Here is a 12,563-nt window from a genome sequence, read left to right as displayed (position 1 = left end):
TCGCGAGCACGTGGCACCGGCAACAAACCAGAGATGACAACATGGTTTGTCCTGGCTCTCAGCTTCCACCCTAGCTCCCTAAATTCCTGTTTTAAATCCCTGTCCCTTCTCTTACCTATGTCGTTGGTACCGATGTGTACCACGACATGTGACTGTTCCCCCTCCCCCTTCGTTGCCACAGAACCGTCTATCTGTCCCTCTAACTATTGAGTCCCCAATAACTATTCCTCTCCTGCTCTCCCTCCTTTCCTTCTGAGCCACAGGGATGGATTCAGTGCTGGAGATCCGTTCACCGTGGCTTACCCCTGGTAGGTCGTCCCCCTCGAAAGTATCCAAAACGGTATACTTGTTACTGAGGGGAATGACCACAGTGGATCCCTGCACTGACTGCTTCCTCCCAGCCCCTCTCACCGTCACCCATCTATCTTGATTCTTCAGAGTAACTACATCCCTGAAGCTACTATCTGTGACCACCTCTGCCTCCCGAATGATCCGAAGTTCATCCAGCTCCAGCTCCAGTTCCCTAACGCGGCTTCTGAGGAGCTGGAGATGGGTGCACTTCCCACAGGTGAAATCAGCAGGGACACTGACGGCGTCCCTCACCTCAAACATTCTGCAGGAGGAACATTGCGCTGCCTTCCCTGCCATCCCCTCTAGATAAAAAAAGAAAATGAAAGAAAGAGCTTACCTGATATTCACTCTATCCCTTAGGTTAGAGGAGCTGAAGGATGGGGGACATTACAAGTGTAGTGTCTAGGGTTTAGAAACTGCCCAACTTAAATACAGGTAAAAATAAAACACTTAACCAGCAACCACTGTGCCCCACACGAGAACAGCAATCAGCTGTTATCGGCCTGCACAAACAATTTAAATCTTTACTACATATCCAGCAGTCACTCTGTCCTCACTCCGACCGGATTCAGCTGGAAACTCCCAACAGTAAGTTTTTAAATAATTAACTCCCCTTCTCAGCAAGCACTCACTCAGCAACCACTGCGCCCTGCACGAGAACACCGCAGGGAAAAAAAAAACTACTTACCAGTCACCAGCCAATCACTTACCTGCAGGCTGTGACGTCACGGTTCAACTTCTTTCTACATCTATCTGCCCTCGAGTCTCCCTCTTTATCTTTACTCGGCTGGGATTCTTACAGTGATTGTTTTCTTTTTTTGGTTAGAGGAGGGGGCAGGGAGGGAAACGTTTGGGGTTTAACTGTCACTTGACAACAGCTCCTCCACAAACCACCTTCAACATACAGTGACCGCAATGCACTGATGCAAATTTTACCTGCAACAGCCAATCAGCAGCACCCCTCTACTGCCCTCTGCTGGATGCTTGCCTTCACTAATGAATCTCCTCTGCACACCCTCCAGAGCCAGTATGTCCTTTCTCAGGTAAGGAGACCAAAACTGAACACAATACTCCAGGTGTGGCCTCACTAACACCTTATACAATTGCAGCATAACCTCCCTAGTCTTAAACTCCATCCCTCTAGCAATGAAGGACAAAAACTCCATTTGCCTTCTTAATCACCTGTTGCACCTGTAAACCAACTTTTTGTGACCACCACACCCAGGTCTCTCTGCACATCAGCATGTTTTAATATTTTATCATTTAAATAATAATCCCGTTTGCTGTTATTCCTACCGAAATGGATAACCTCACATTTGTCAACATTTTATTCCATCTGCCAGACCCTAGCCCATTCACTTAACCTATCCAAATCCCTCTGCAGACTTTCTGTATCCTCTCTCTTAGTGACACTCATCTTAGTGTCGTCTGCAAACTTGGAGACATTGCACTTGGTCCCCAATTCCAAATCATCAATGTAAATTGTGAACAATTGTGGGCCCAACACTGATCCCTGAGGGACACCATTAGCTACTGATTGCCAACCAGAGAAACACCCATTAATCCTCACTCTTTGCTTTCTATTAATTAACCAATCCTCTATCCATGCTACTACTTTACCCTTAATGCCATGCATCTTTATCTTATGCAGCAACCTTTTCTCTGGCACCTTGTAAAAGGCTTTCTGGAAATCCAGATATACCACATCCATTGGCTCCCCGTTATCTACCGCACCAGTAATGTCCTCAAAAAATTCCACTAAATTAGTAAGGCACGACCTGCCCTTTATGAACCCATACTGCGTCTGCCCAATGGGACAATTTCCATCCAGATGTCTCGCTATTTCTTCCTTGATGATAGATTCCAGCATCTTCCCTACTACCAAAATTAAGTTAACTGGCCTACAATTATCTGCTTTTTGCCTACCTCATTTTTTAAACAGTGGTGTCACGTTTGCTAATTTCCAATCCGCTGGGACCACACCAGAGTCTAGTGAATTTTGGTAAATTATCACCAGTACATTTGCAATTTCCCTAGCCATCTCTTTTAGCACTCTGGGATGCATTCCATTAGGGCCAGGAGACTTGTCTACCTTTAGCCCCATTAGCTTGCCCATCACTACCTCCTTAGTGATAACAATCATCTCAAGGTCCTCATCTGTCATAGCTTAATTTCCATCAGTCACTGTCATGTTATTTGTGTCTTTCACTGTGAAGATCATCCAAAAAACCTGTTCAGTTCCTCATCCATTTCCTCATCTATTATTAAATCTCCCTTCTCATCCTCTAAAGGACCAATATTTACCTTAGCCACTCTGTTGTTTTATATGTTTTACTGTCTGCTTTTATATTCTGAGCAAGTTTACTCTCATACTCTATCTTACTCTTCTTTATAGCTTTTTTAGTAGCTTTCTGTTGCCCCCTGAAGATTACCGAGTCTCCTAGTCTCCCACTAATCTTTGCCACTTTGTATGCTTTTTACTTCAATTTGATACTCTCTCTTATTTCCTTAGATATCCACGGTAGATTTTCCCTTTCTACAATCCTTCCTTTTGTTGGTATAAACTTTTGCTGAGCACTGTGAAAAATCGCTTGGAAGGTTCTCCACTGTTCCTCAACTGTTTCACCATAAAGTCTTTGCTCCAAGTCTACCTTAGCTCGTTCTTCTCTCATCCCATTGTAATCTCCTTTGTTTAAGCACAAAACACTAGTGTTTGATTTAACCTTCTCAACCTCCATCTGTATTTTAAATTCCACCATATTGTGATCACTCCTTCCGAGAGGATCCCTAACTATGAGATCATTAATCAATCCTGTCTCATTACACAGGACAAGATCTAGGACCGCTTGTTCCCTCGTAGGTTCCATTACATACTGTTCTAGGAAACTATCATGGATACATTCTATAAACTCCTCCTCAAGGCTGCCTTGACCGACCTGGTTAAACCAATCGACATATAGATTAAATTCCCCCATTATAACTGCTATACCATTTCTACATGCATCAGTTATTTCTTTGTTTATTGCCTGACCCACCAAATTGTTACAATTTGGTGGCCTATAGACTACTCCCATCAGTGACTTTTTCGCCTTACTATTCCTGATTTCCACCCAAATGGATTCAACCTAATCCTCCATAGCACCGATGTCATCCCTTACTATTGCCCGGATGTCATACTTAAATAACAGAGCTACACCACTTCCCTTACCATCCACTCTGTCCTTCCGAATAGTTTGATACCCTCGCATATTTAACTCCCAGTCGTGACCATCCTTTAACCATGTTTCAGTAATGGCCACTAAATCATAGTCATTCACGATGATTTGCGCCATCAACTCATTTACCTCTTTCACGTTTTCTCCTGAACTTCTCTTCTCTAAGGACAACAATCCCAGCTTCTCCATCTACCCATATAACTTAAATTGTTCTTCCCTGGAACCATTCTTGTGAATCTTTTCTGCACTCTGTCAAGTGCCTTTGCATCCTTACTAAAGTTTGGTTCTCCAAACTGGACATGATATTCCAGTTGAGGCTGACTCAGTGTTTTGTAAGGGTTAACAATTGTATTGAAGCACCTCAGAAAGCAACATGTTGGATGTAAAAAACTGTGGTGGTATGACTAGAGGTACTACAGTACCTAGCAATGCCGAGACACCATTGGTGGAGAAGGCTCGCTGCCCATTGGCCCGATGGTATGTAACACTAGTCACCCATTGGTTAGAATTGTAAGGTAGCTCCGCCCAGTAAGGCGGGGTATAAGAGCCCGTGTATCCCCCACAGCTTCCTTTCTGTACCTGAGCTGCTGGGGAAAACATCTTGTCTATTAAAGCCTTCAGTTCAGACTACAACCTCGCTTCTGTGGTCATTGATAGTGCATCAAAAGCCTGAACAGTATTGCACTTTATTGATGGCCTTTTTGAAATGTATTTTGCAAAAATAAAGTATTCATCGCTTCTCGGCCTTTTGCAAAGGTTAATTATTGGATGAAGCATGGGATCAGGTGTAATGCCCTTCCTTGTCAGCGTGGGTCCTGTTTGTCTCTCTTGTAGGGACAATGAATTGGATCCAATTTAATTGAATTGTTTTTTGGAGCAAGCAAGGAGATAGATTAAGGGCCTGCTCTGCGCATTGGCTTTGTAATTCTGAGAAAGAAATCAATACGTTTAGTATTCTATGCCCTCAGGGGCTGGTTTAGCTCACTCAGCTAAATCGCTGGCTTTTAAAGCAGACCAAGCAGGCCAGCAGCACGGTTCGATTCCCATACCAGCCTCCCCGGACAGGCGCCGGAATGTGGCGACTAGGGGCTTTTCACAGTAACTTCATTGAAGCCTACTCGTGACATTTCATTTTCAGTTGGCTGGACAGCTGGTTAGTGATGCAGAGCGAGGCAGCAACATGGGTTCAATCCCCGTACTGGCTGGGGGGTGATGCAGAGCAAGGCAGCAACGTGGGTTCAATCCCCGTACCGGGCTGGGGGGCTGGTTAGCGATGCAGAGCGAGGCAGCAACGTGGGTTCAATCCCCGTACCGGGCTGGGGGGCTGGTTAGCGATGCAGAGCGAGGCAGCAACGTGGGTTCAATCCCCGTACCGGGCTGGGGGCTGGGTGGTGATGCAGAGCGAGGCAGCAGCGTGGATTCAATCCCCGTATCGGGCTGGGTGGTGATGCAGAGCGAGGCAGCAACGTAGGTTCAATCCCCGTACCGGGCTGGGGGGCTGGGTGGTGATGCAGAGCGAGGCAACAGTGTGGGTTCAGTCCCCGTACCGGGCTGGGGGGCTGGGTGGTGATGCAGAGCGAGGCAACAGTGTGGGTTCAGTCCCCGTACCGGGCTGGTTACTGATGCAGAGCAAGGCCAGCAGAGTGGGTTGCGAAGTGAGTTCAGGTATCTATAGGTTAGCGACTTTGCATGAAAGGTCTGGAAGAGGTTCCCTTGATTGCCGGGATAAACCCTACTGGAGCGACTGCTGCTTCTGGATGTGGAAGGGGAGGGATAAATTGGGGATATATACACATGTGGCTGGGGGAGCAGGGAGTTGAGCAGGTGGTGAAGATGAAGGAGAAATGGAAAGTGGTGTTGGGAGGGGCGATCAGTTGGGGAGTATGGAGTGAGGCACTGCATGGAGTAAACAGTACCTCCTCTTGTTCAAGGATGAGCCTGATGGAGTTTAAGGTGGAGCACAGGGTGCATATGACTTGGGCGAGAATGAGTGGGTTCTTTCAGGGGGTAGCAGATGAATGTGAGAGGTGTGGTCGTGGGTCAGTGAATCAAGCTCACGTGTTTTGAGGTCGCAAAAAAAATTGGGAAGATTCTGGGCGGGAGTGTTCGCTGCACACAATGGTATGTTTGTGGTTGCGTGGTTGTTTGAAGGCAAGTAGTGGGGATAGGGATGATCTTGGCAAGATGTTTGTCTTCATCGATGATGTGCTGAAGGCTGCGAAGATGTCGTAGTTTCTCCGCTCCGGCGTGGGTTACTCAGGTCCCACACGGCGGGGCCTGGGAGATGTGTCTGCGGGGGCCGTCATGGAGGGGGGGATGGCGGGGGACCCGACCCCAGGGGTGCGTGCACGGTGGCCTGGCTCCGATTGGGGCCAACGATCGGCAGGCGGGCCTGTTCCGTGGTGACCATTGTTCCTCCATGTCAGGTTCCGCCATATTGCCCAGGAGCCGCCCCTTCCCCGCGCCGGGCCCTGCCCCCCGCGCCGGGCCCTGCCCCCCGCGCCGGGCCCTGCCCCCCGCGCCGGGCCCTGCCCCCCGCGCCGGGCCCTGCCCCCCGCGCCGGGCCCTGCCCCCCGCGCTGCCCCGCCCTTTCGGTCGGAAGTGGAACCTTTGTGCGTACCGACCGGAAGCGGAAGTTGCCGGAAAGGGTTGCGGAGGGACGGAGCGCGGCGGTTGTGACGGTTGGAGTCGGCGCGGCGCAGCGCAGTGAAGGCAGAGCCGGGCAGCAATGAGCGGGAAAGCGCCGACCCGGCAGCGGGACTGGGCCCCGGGCCGTCGCCGCCCTCCTCCCCGCAATGGGGTTTTCTCCTGGGTGCAGGGTCGCGCCGTGGGCCGCGGTCTCGGGCCGCTGCGGGAGACTTACAACCTGATGACCAGTCTGTACGGCTCCATGAACCCCGCGCACTCCGTTACCCTCAGCAGCCAGAGCCACGGAGCCGCCTTCAACCTGGAATACTCCCCGGACGGGTAAGCACCGGGACCCCCCCCCCCACCCCCCCCACCAACCCCCCCCCACCCCCACCCCCCCCCCCCACCTCCCCCCCCCCACCCCCCACCTCCCCCCCACCCCCACCCCCACCCTCCCCCTCCCCTCCCCCCCCCACCCACCCCCCCCACCCCCCCCCCCCCCCACCCCCCCCCCCCCACCCCCCCCCCCCCACCCCCCCCCCCCCCACCCCCCCCCCCCCCACCTCCCCCACCCCCCACCCCCCCCACCTCCCCCCCCCACCCCCCCCCAACCTCCCCCCCCCACACCCCCACCTCCCCCCCCACCTCCCCCCCCCACCCCCCCACCCCCACCTCCCCCCCACCTCCCCCCCACCCCCACCCCCACCTCCCCCCCCCACCCCCCCACCTCCCCCCCCACCTCCCCCCCCCACCCCCCACCTCCCCCCCCCTCCCCTCCCCCCCCACCCCCACCTCCCCCCCCCTCCCCTCCCCCCCACCCCACCTCCCCCCCCCTCCCCTCCCCCCCCCAACCCCGGGCCCTCCCCCCCCCCCCCCCAACCCCGGTACCCTCCCCCCCCCAACCCCGGGACCTCCCCCCCCCCCCCAACCCCGGGACCTCCCCCCCCCCCCCAACCCCGGACCTCCCCCCCCCCAACCCCGGGACCTCCCCCCCCCCCCCCGGGACCATCCCCCCCCCCCCCGGGACCTCCCCCCCCAACCCCGGGACCTCCACCCCCCCCCCCCCCCCCAACCCCGGACCTCCACCCCCCCCCAACCCCGGGACCTCCCCCCCCCCAACCCCGTGACCTCCCCCCCCCCCGGGACCTCCCCCCCCCAACCCCGGGACCTCCACCCCCCCCCCCCCCCCAACCCCCGGTACCTCCCCCCCCCAACCCCGGGACCTCCCCCCCCCCCCAAACCCCGGGACCTCCCCCCCCCCCAACCCCTGGACCCCCCCCCCCACCCCGTGACCTCCCCCCCCCCCAACCCCGTGACCTCCCCCCCCCCCCCCAACCCCGGGACCTCCCCCCCCCCCCCCAACCCCGGGACCTCCCCCCCCAACCCCGGGACCTCCCCCCCCCCCCCCCAACCCCGGGACCTCGACCTCCCCCCCCCCAACCCCGGACCTCCCCCCCCCCCCCAGATCCCGGGACCTCCCCCCCCCCCCCAACCCCGGGACCTCCCCCCCCCCCAACCCCGGGACCTCCCCCCCCCCCCCCCCCAACCCCGGGACCTCCCCCCTCCCCCAACCCCGGGACCTCCCCCTCCCCCCCGCCAACCCCGGTACCTCCCCCCCCCCCCCCAACCCCGGACCTCCCCCCCCCCAACCCCGGGACCTCCCCTCCCCCCCCCCCCAACCCCTGGACCTCCCCCTCCCCCCCCCCAACCCCGGGACCTCCCCCTCCCCCCCCCCCAACCCCGGACCTCCCCCTCCCCCCCCCCCAACCCCGGGACACTCCCCCCAACCCCGGGACCCTCCCCCCCACCCCGGACTTTCCCCCCCCCCCCCCCCCCCCCCCACCCTGGGACCTCCCCCCCCCCCCCCCCCACCCCGGGACCTCCCACCCCCCCCCCCCCAACCCCTGGACCTCCCCCCCCCCCCAACCCCGGGACCTCCCCCCCCCCCCCAACCCCGTGACCCCCCCCCCCCAACCCCGGGACCCCCCCCCCCAACCCCATGGACCCCCCCCCCCAACCCCGGACCCCCCCCCCAACCCCGGACCCCCCCCCCCCAACCCCGGGACCGTCCCCCCCCCCCCAACCCCGTGACCTCTCCCCCCCCCCAACCCCGGGACCTCCCCCCCCCCCCCCTCCAACCCCGGGACCTCTCCCCCCCCCCCCCAACCCCGGGACCTCCCCCCCTCCCCCACCCAACCCCGGGACCTCTCCCCCCCCCCCCACCCAACCCGGGACCTCCCCCCCCCCCCCCCCCCCCCGCCCAACCCGTGACCTCCCCCGCCCAACCCCGGGACCTCCCCCCGCCCAACCCCGGGACCTCCCCCCCCCCCCCCCCAAACCCCGTGACCTCCCCCCAACCCCGGGACCTCCCCCCGCAAACCCCGGACCTCCCCCCGCCAACCCCCGGGACCTCCCCCTCCCCCCCCCCCCCGGACCTCTCCCCCCCCCGGGACCTCCCCCTCCCCCCCAACCCCGGGACCTCTCCTCTCTCCCCCCCCCCCCCCCCCCTCCGAACCCCGGGACCTCCCCCTCCGAACCCCGGGACCTCCCCCTCCCAACCCCGGACCTCCCCCTCCCAACCCCGGGACCTCCCCCTCCCCCCCAACCCCGGGACCTCCCCCTCCCCCCCAACCCCGGGACCTCCCCCTCCCCCCCAACCCCGGGACCTCCCCCCTCCCCCCCAACCCCGGGACCTCCCCCTCCCCCCCCAACCCCTGGACCTCCCCCTCCCCCCCAACCCCGGGACCTCCCCCTCCCCCCCCAACCCCGGGACCTCCCCCTCCCCCCCAACCCCGGTACCTCCCCCCCCCCCCCAACCCCGGGACCTCTCTCTCCCCCCTCCCCCCCCCCCAACTCCAGGACCTCCCCCCCCCAACTCCGGGACCTCCCCCCCCAACTCCGGGACCGTCCCCCCCCCCCCCCAACCCCGGGACCTCCCCCCCCCCCCCAAACCCCGGGACCTCCCCCCCCCCCCCCCAAACCCCGGGACCCCCCCCCCCAAACGCCGGGACTCTCTCCCCCCCCCCCAACCCCGGGACCTCCCCCCCCCAACCCCGGGACCTCCCCCCCCCCCCCAACCGCGGGACCTCCCCCCCCCCCCCAACCCCGGGACCTCCCCCCCACCCCAACCCCGTGACCTCCCCCCCCCAACCCCGGACCTCCCCCCCCCACCCCGGGACCTCCCCCCCCCCCCCAACCCCGGGACCTCCCCTCCCCCCCCCCCCAACCCCGGGACCGTCCCCTCCCCCCCCCCCCCAACCCCGGGACCTCCCCTCCCCCCCCCCCCCAACCCGGGACCTCCCCTCCCCCCCCCCACAACCCCGGGAACCTCCCCTCCCCCCCCCCCCCACCCCGGGACCTCCCCTCCCCCCCCCCCCCAACCCCGTGACCATCCCCTCCCCCCCCCCTCCCCCCCAACCCCGGGACCTCCCCCCCCCAACCCCGGGACCTGCCCCCTCCCAACCCCGGACCTGCCCCCTCCCAACCCCGGTACCTGCCCCCTCCCAACCCCGGACCTGCCCCCTCCCAACCCCGGACCTGCCCCCTCCCAACCCCGGACCTGCCCCCTCCCAACCCCGGCCTGGCCCCCCTCCCAACCCCGGGACCTGTCCCCCCTCCCAACCCCGGACCTGCCCCCTCCCAACCCCGGGACCTGCCCCCTCCCCAACCCCGGACCTGCCCCCTCCCACCCCGTGACCTGCCCCCTCCCAACCCCGGACCTGGCCCCCTCCCAACCCCGGGACCTGCCCCTCCCAACCCCGGGACCTGCCCCTCCAACCCCGGACCTGCCCCCTCCCAACCCCGGGAACCTGCCCCCTCCCAACCCCGGGACCTGCCCCCTCCCAACCCCGGGACCTGCCCCCTCCCAACCCCGGGACCTGCCCCTCCCAACCCCGGGACCTGCCCCCTCCCAACCCCGGGACCTGCCCCCTCCCAACCCCGGGACCTGCCCCCTCCCAACCCCGGGACCTGCCCCCTCCAACCCCGGGACCTGCCCCTCCCAACCCCGGGACCTGCCCCCTCCCACCCCGGGACCTGCCCCCTCCCAACCCCGGACCTGCCCCCTCCCAACCCCGGGACCTGCCCCCCCCCACCCCGGGACCTGCCCCCTCCCAACCCCGGGACCTGCCCCCTCCCAACCCCGGGACCCTGCCCCCTCCCACCCCGGGACCTGCCCCTCCCAACCCCGGGACCTGCCCCCTCCCAACCCCGTACCTGCCCCCTCCCAACCCCGGACCTGCCCCCTCCCAACCCCGGGACCTGCCCCTCCCAACCCCGGACCTGCCCCCCCTCCCAACCCCGTACCTGCCCCCTCCCAACCCCGGACCTGCCCCTCCCAACCCCGGGACCTCCTGCCCCCTCCCAACCCCGGACCCTCCTGCCCCCCCAACCCCGGGACCTCCTGCCCCCTCCCAACCCCGGGACCCTCCTGCCCCCTCCCAACCCCGGGACCTCTTTCCCCCCCAACCCCGGACCCTCTTTCCCCCCCAACCCCGGGACCTCTTTCCCCCCCCAACCCCGGGACCTCTTTCCCCCCCCCAACCCCGGGACCTCTTTCCCCCCCAACCCCGGGACCTCTTTCCCCCCCAACCCCGGGACCTCTTTCCCCCCCAACCCCGGGACCTCTTTCCCCCCCAACCCCGGGACCTCTTTCCCCCCCAACCCCGGGACCTCTTTCCCCCCCAACCCCGGGACCTCTTTCCCCCCCAACCCCGGGACCTCTTTCCCCCCCAACCCCGGGACCTCTTTCCCCCCCAACCCCGGGACCCTCTTTCCCCCCAACCCCGGGACCTCTTTCCCCCCCAACCCCGGGACCTCTTTCCCCCCCCAACCCCGGGACCTCTTTCCCCCCCAACCCCGGGACCTCTTTTCCCCCCCAACCCCGGGAACCTCTTTCCCCCCCAACCCCGGGACCTCTTTCCCCCCCAACCCCGGGACCTCTTTCCCCCCCAACCCCGGGACCTCTTTCCCCCCCAACCCCCGGGACCTCTTTCCCCCCCAACCCGGACCATCTTTCCCCCCCAACCCCGGGACCTCTTTCCCCCCCCAACCCCGGGACCTCTTGCCCCCCCAACCCCGGGACCTCTTTCCCCCCCAACCCCGGGACCTCTTTCCCCCCAACCCGGGACCTCTTTCCCCCCCAACCCCGGGACCTCTTTCCCCCCAACCCCGGGACCTCTTTCCCCCCCAACCCCGGGACCTCTTTCTCCCCCCAACCCCGGGACCTCCCTCCTCCCTCTCCCCCATCTCCCCCTCTCTCCCCCTTCCCCCTCTCTCCCCCTTCCCCCCTATCCCCTCTCCCCCCCTTTCCCCCCTATCCCCTCTCCCCCCCTTCCCCCCTATCCCCTCTCCCCCCCTTCCCCCTATCCCCTCTCCCCCCCTTCCCCCCCTCCCTCACTTCCCCCCTCCCTTCTCCCCCTCCCTTCCCCCCCCTCCCTTTCCCCCCTCCCTTTCCCCCTCCCTTTCCCCCTCCCTTTCCCCTCCCTTTCCCCTCCCTTCCCCCTCCCTTCCCCCCCTCCCTTCCCCCCCTCCCTTCCCCCCCTCCCTTCCCCCTCCCTTCCCCCCTCCTTCCCCCTCCTTCCCCCCTCCCTTCCCCCCTCCCTTCCCCCCTCCCATCCCCCCTCCCTTCCCCCCCTCCCTTCCCCCCCTCCCTTCCCCCCTCCCTTCCCCCCTCCCTTCCCCCCCTCCCTTCCCCCCTCCCTTCCCCCACTCCCTTCCCCCCCTCCCTTCCCCCCCTCCCTTCCCCCCCTCCCTTCCCCCCTCCCTTCCCCCCCTCCCTTCCCCCCCTCCCTTCCCCCCCTCCCTTCCCCCCCCTCCCTTCCCCCCCCTCCCCCCCTCCCTTCCCCCCCTCCCTTCCCCCCCTCCCTTCCCCCCTCCCTTCCCCCCTCCCTTCCCCCCCTCCCTTCCCCCCCCTCCCTTCCCCCCCTCCCTTCCCCCCCCTCCCTTCCCCCCCCTCCCTTCCCCCCCCTCCCTTCCCCCCCTCCCTTCCCCCCCCTCCCTCCCTTCCCCCCTCCCTCCCTTCCCCCCTCCCTCCCTTCCCCCCCTCCCTTCCCCCCTCTCCCCTCTCCCCCCCCCCCCCCCCCCCCCCCCAAATCCATAAATCTCTGAGAAACCTCCATCAACTCTCACCCGGCAACCTATGTTTTTTTTAACAAAATCAGCCTCCTGCGCATTGAAAAAATAGGCCTTTGCCTCAAAAGTCACTGAGCATCACTCTCTGTGTGGAGTTTGCACATTCTCCCCGTGTTTGCGTGGGTTTCACCCCCACAACCCAAAGATGTGCAGGTTAGGTGAATTAGCCATGCTAAATTAGAACATAACATAAGAACTAGGAGCAGGAGTAGGCCATCTGGCCCCTCGAGCCTGCTC

General features: G+C 62.8%; 1 protein-coding gene across 1 annotated transcript in view; it reads left to right on the top strand.

The window, feature by feature from the left end:
* Positions 1 to 6,204: 6,204 nt before the first annotated feature.
* The window catches only part of wdr32 (WD repeat domain 32), a 105,284-nt gene continuing 98,925 nt past the window's right edge, over positions 6,205 to 12,563 (top strand). Inside the window, 1 exon segment of the mRNA XM_038792912.1 lies at positions 6,205 to 6,533. Within this exon segment, the coding sequence (XP_038648840.1) occupies positions 6,295 to 6,533 (239 nt within the window). The 5' untranslated portion in view covers positions 6,205 to 6,294.

The sequence above is a fragment of the Scyliorhinus canicula genome, chromosome 3, assembly GCF_902713615.1.
Source record: "Scyliorhinus canicula chromosome 3, sScyCan1.1, whole genome shotgun sequence".
Lineage (NCBI taxonomy): Eukaryota > Metazoa > Chordata > Chondrichthyes > Carcharhiniformes > Scyliorhinidae > Scyliorhinus > Scyliorhinus canicula.
This window is presented reverse-complemented; position numbering and strand designations above follow the sequence as displayed.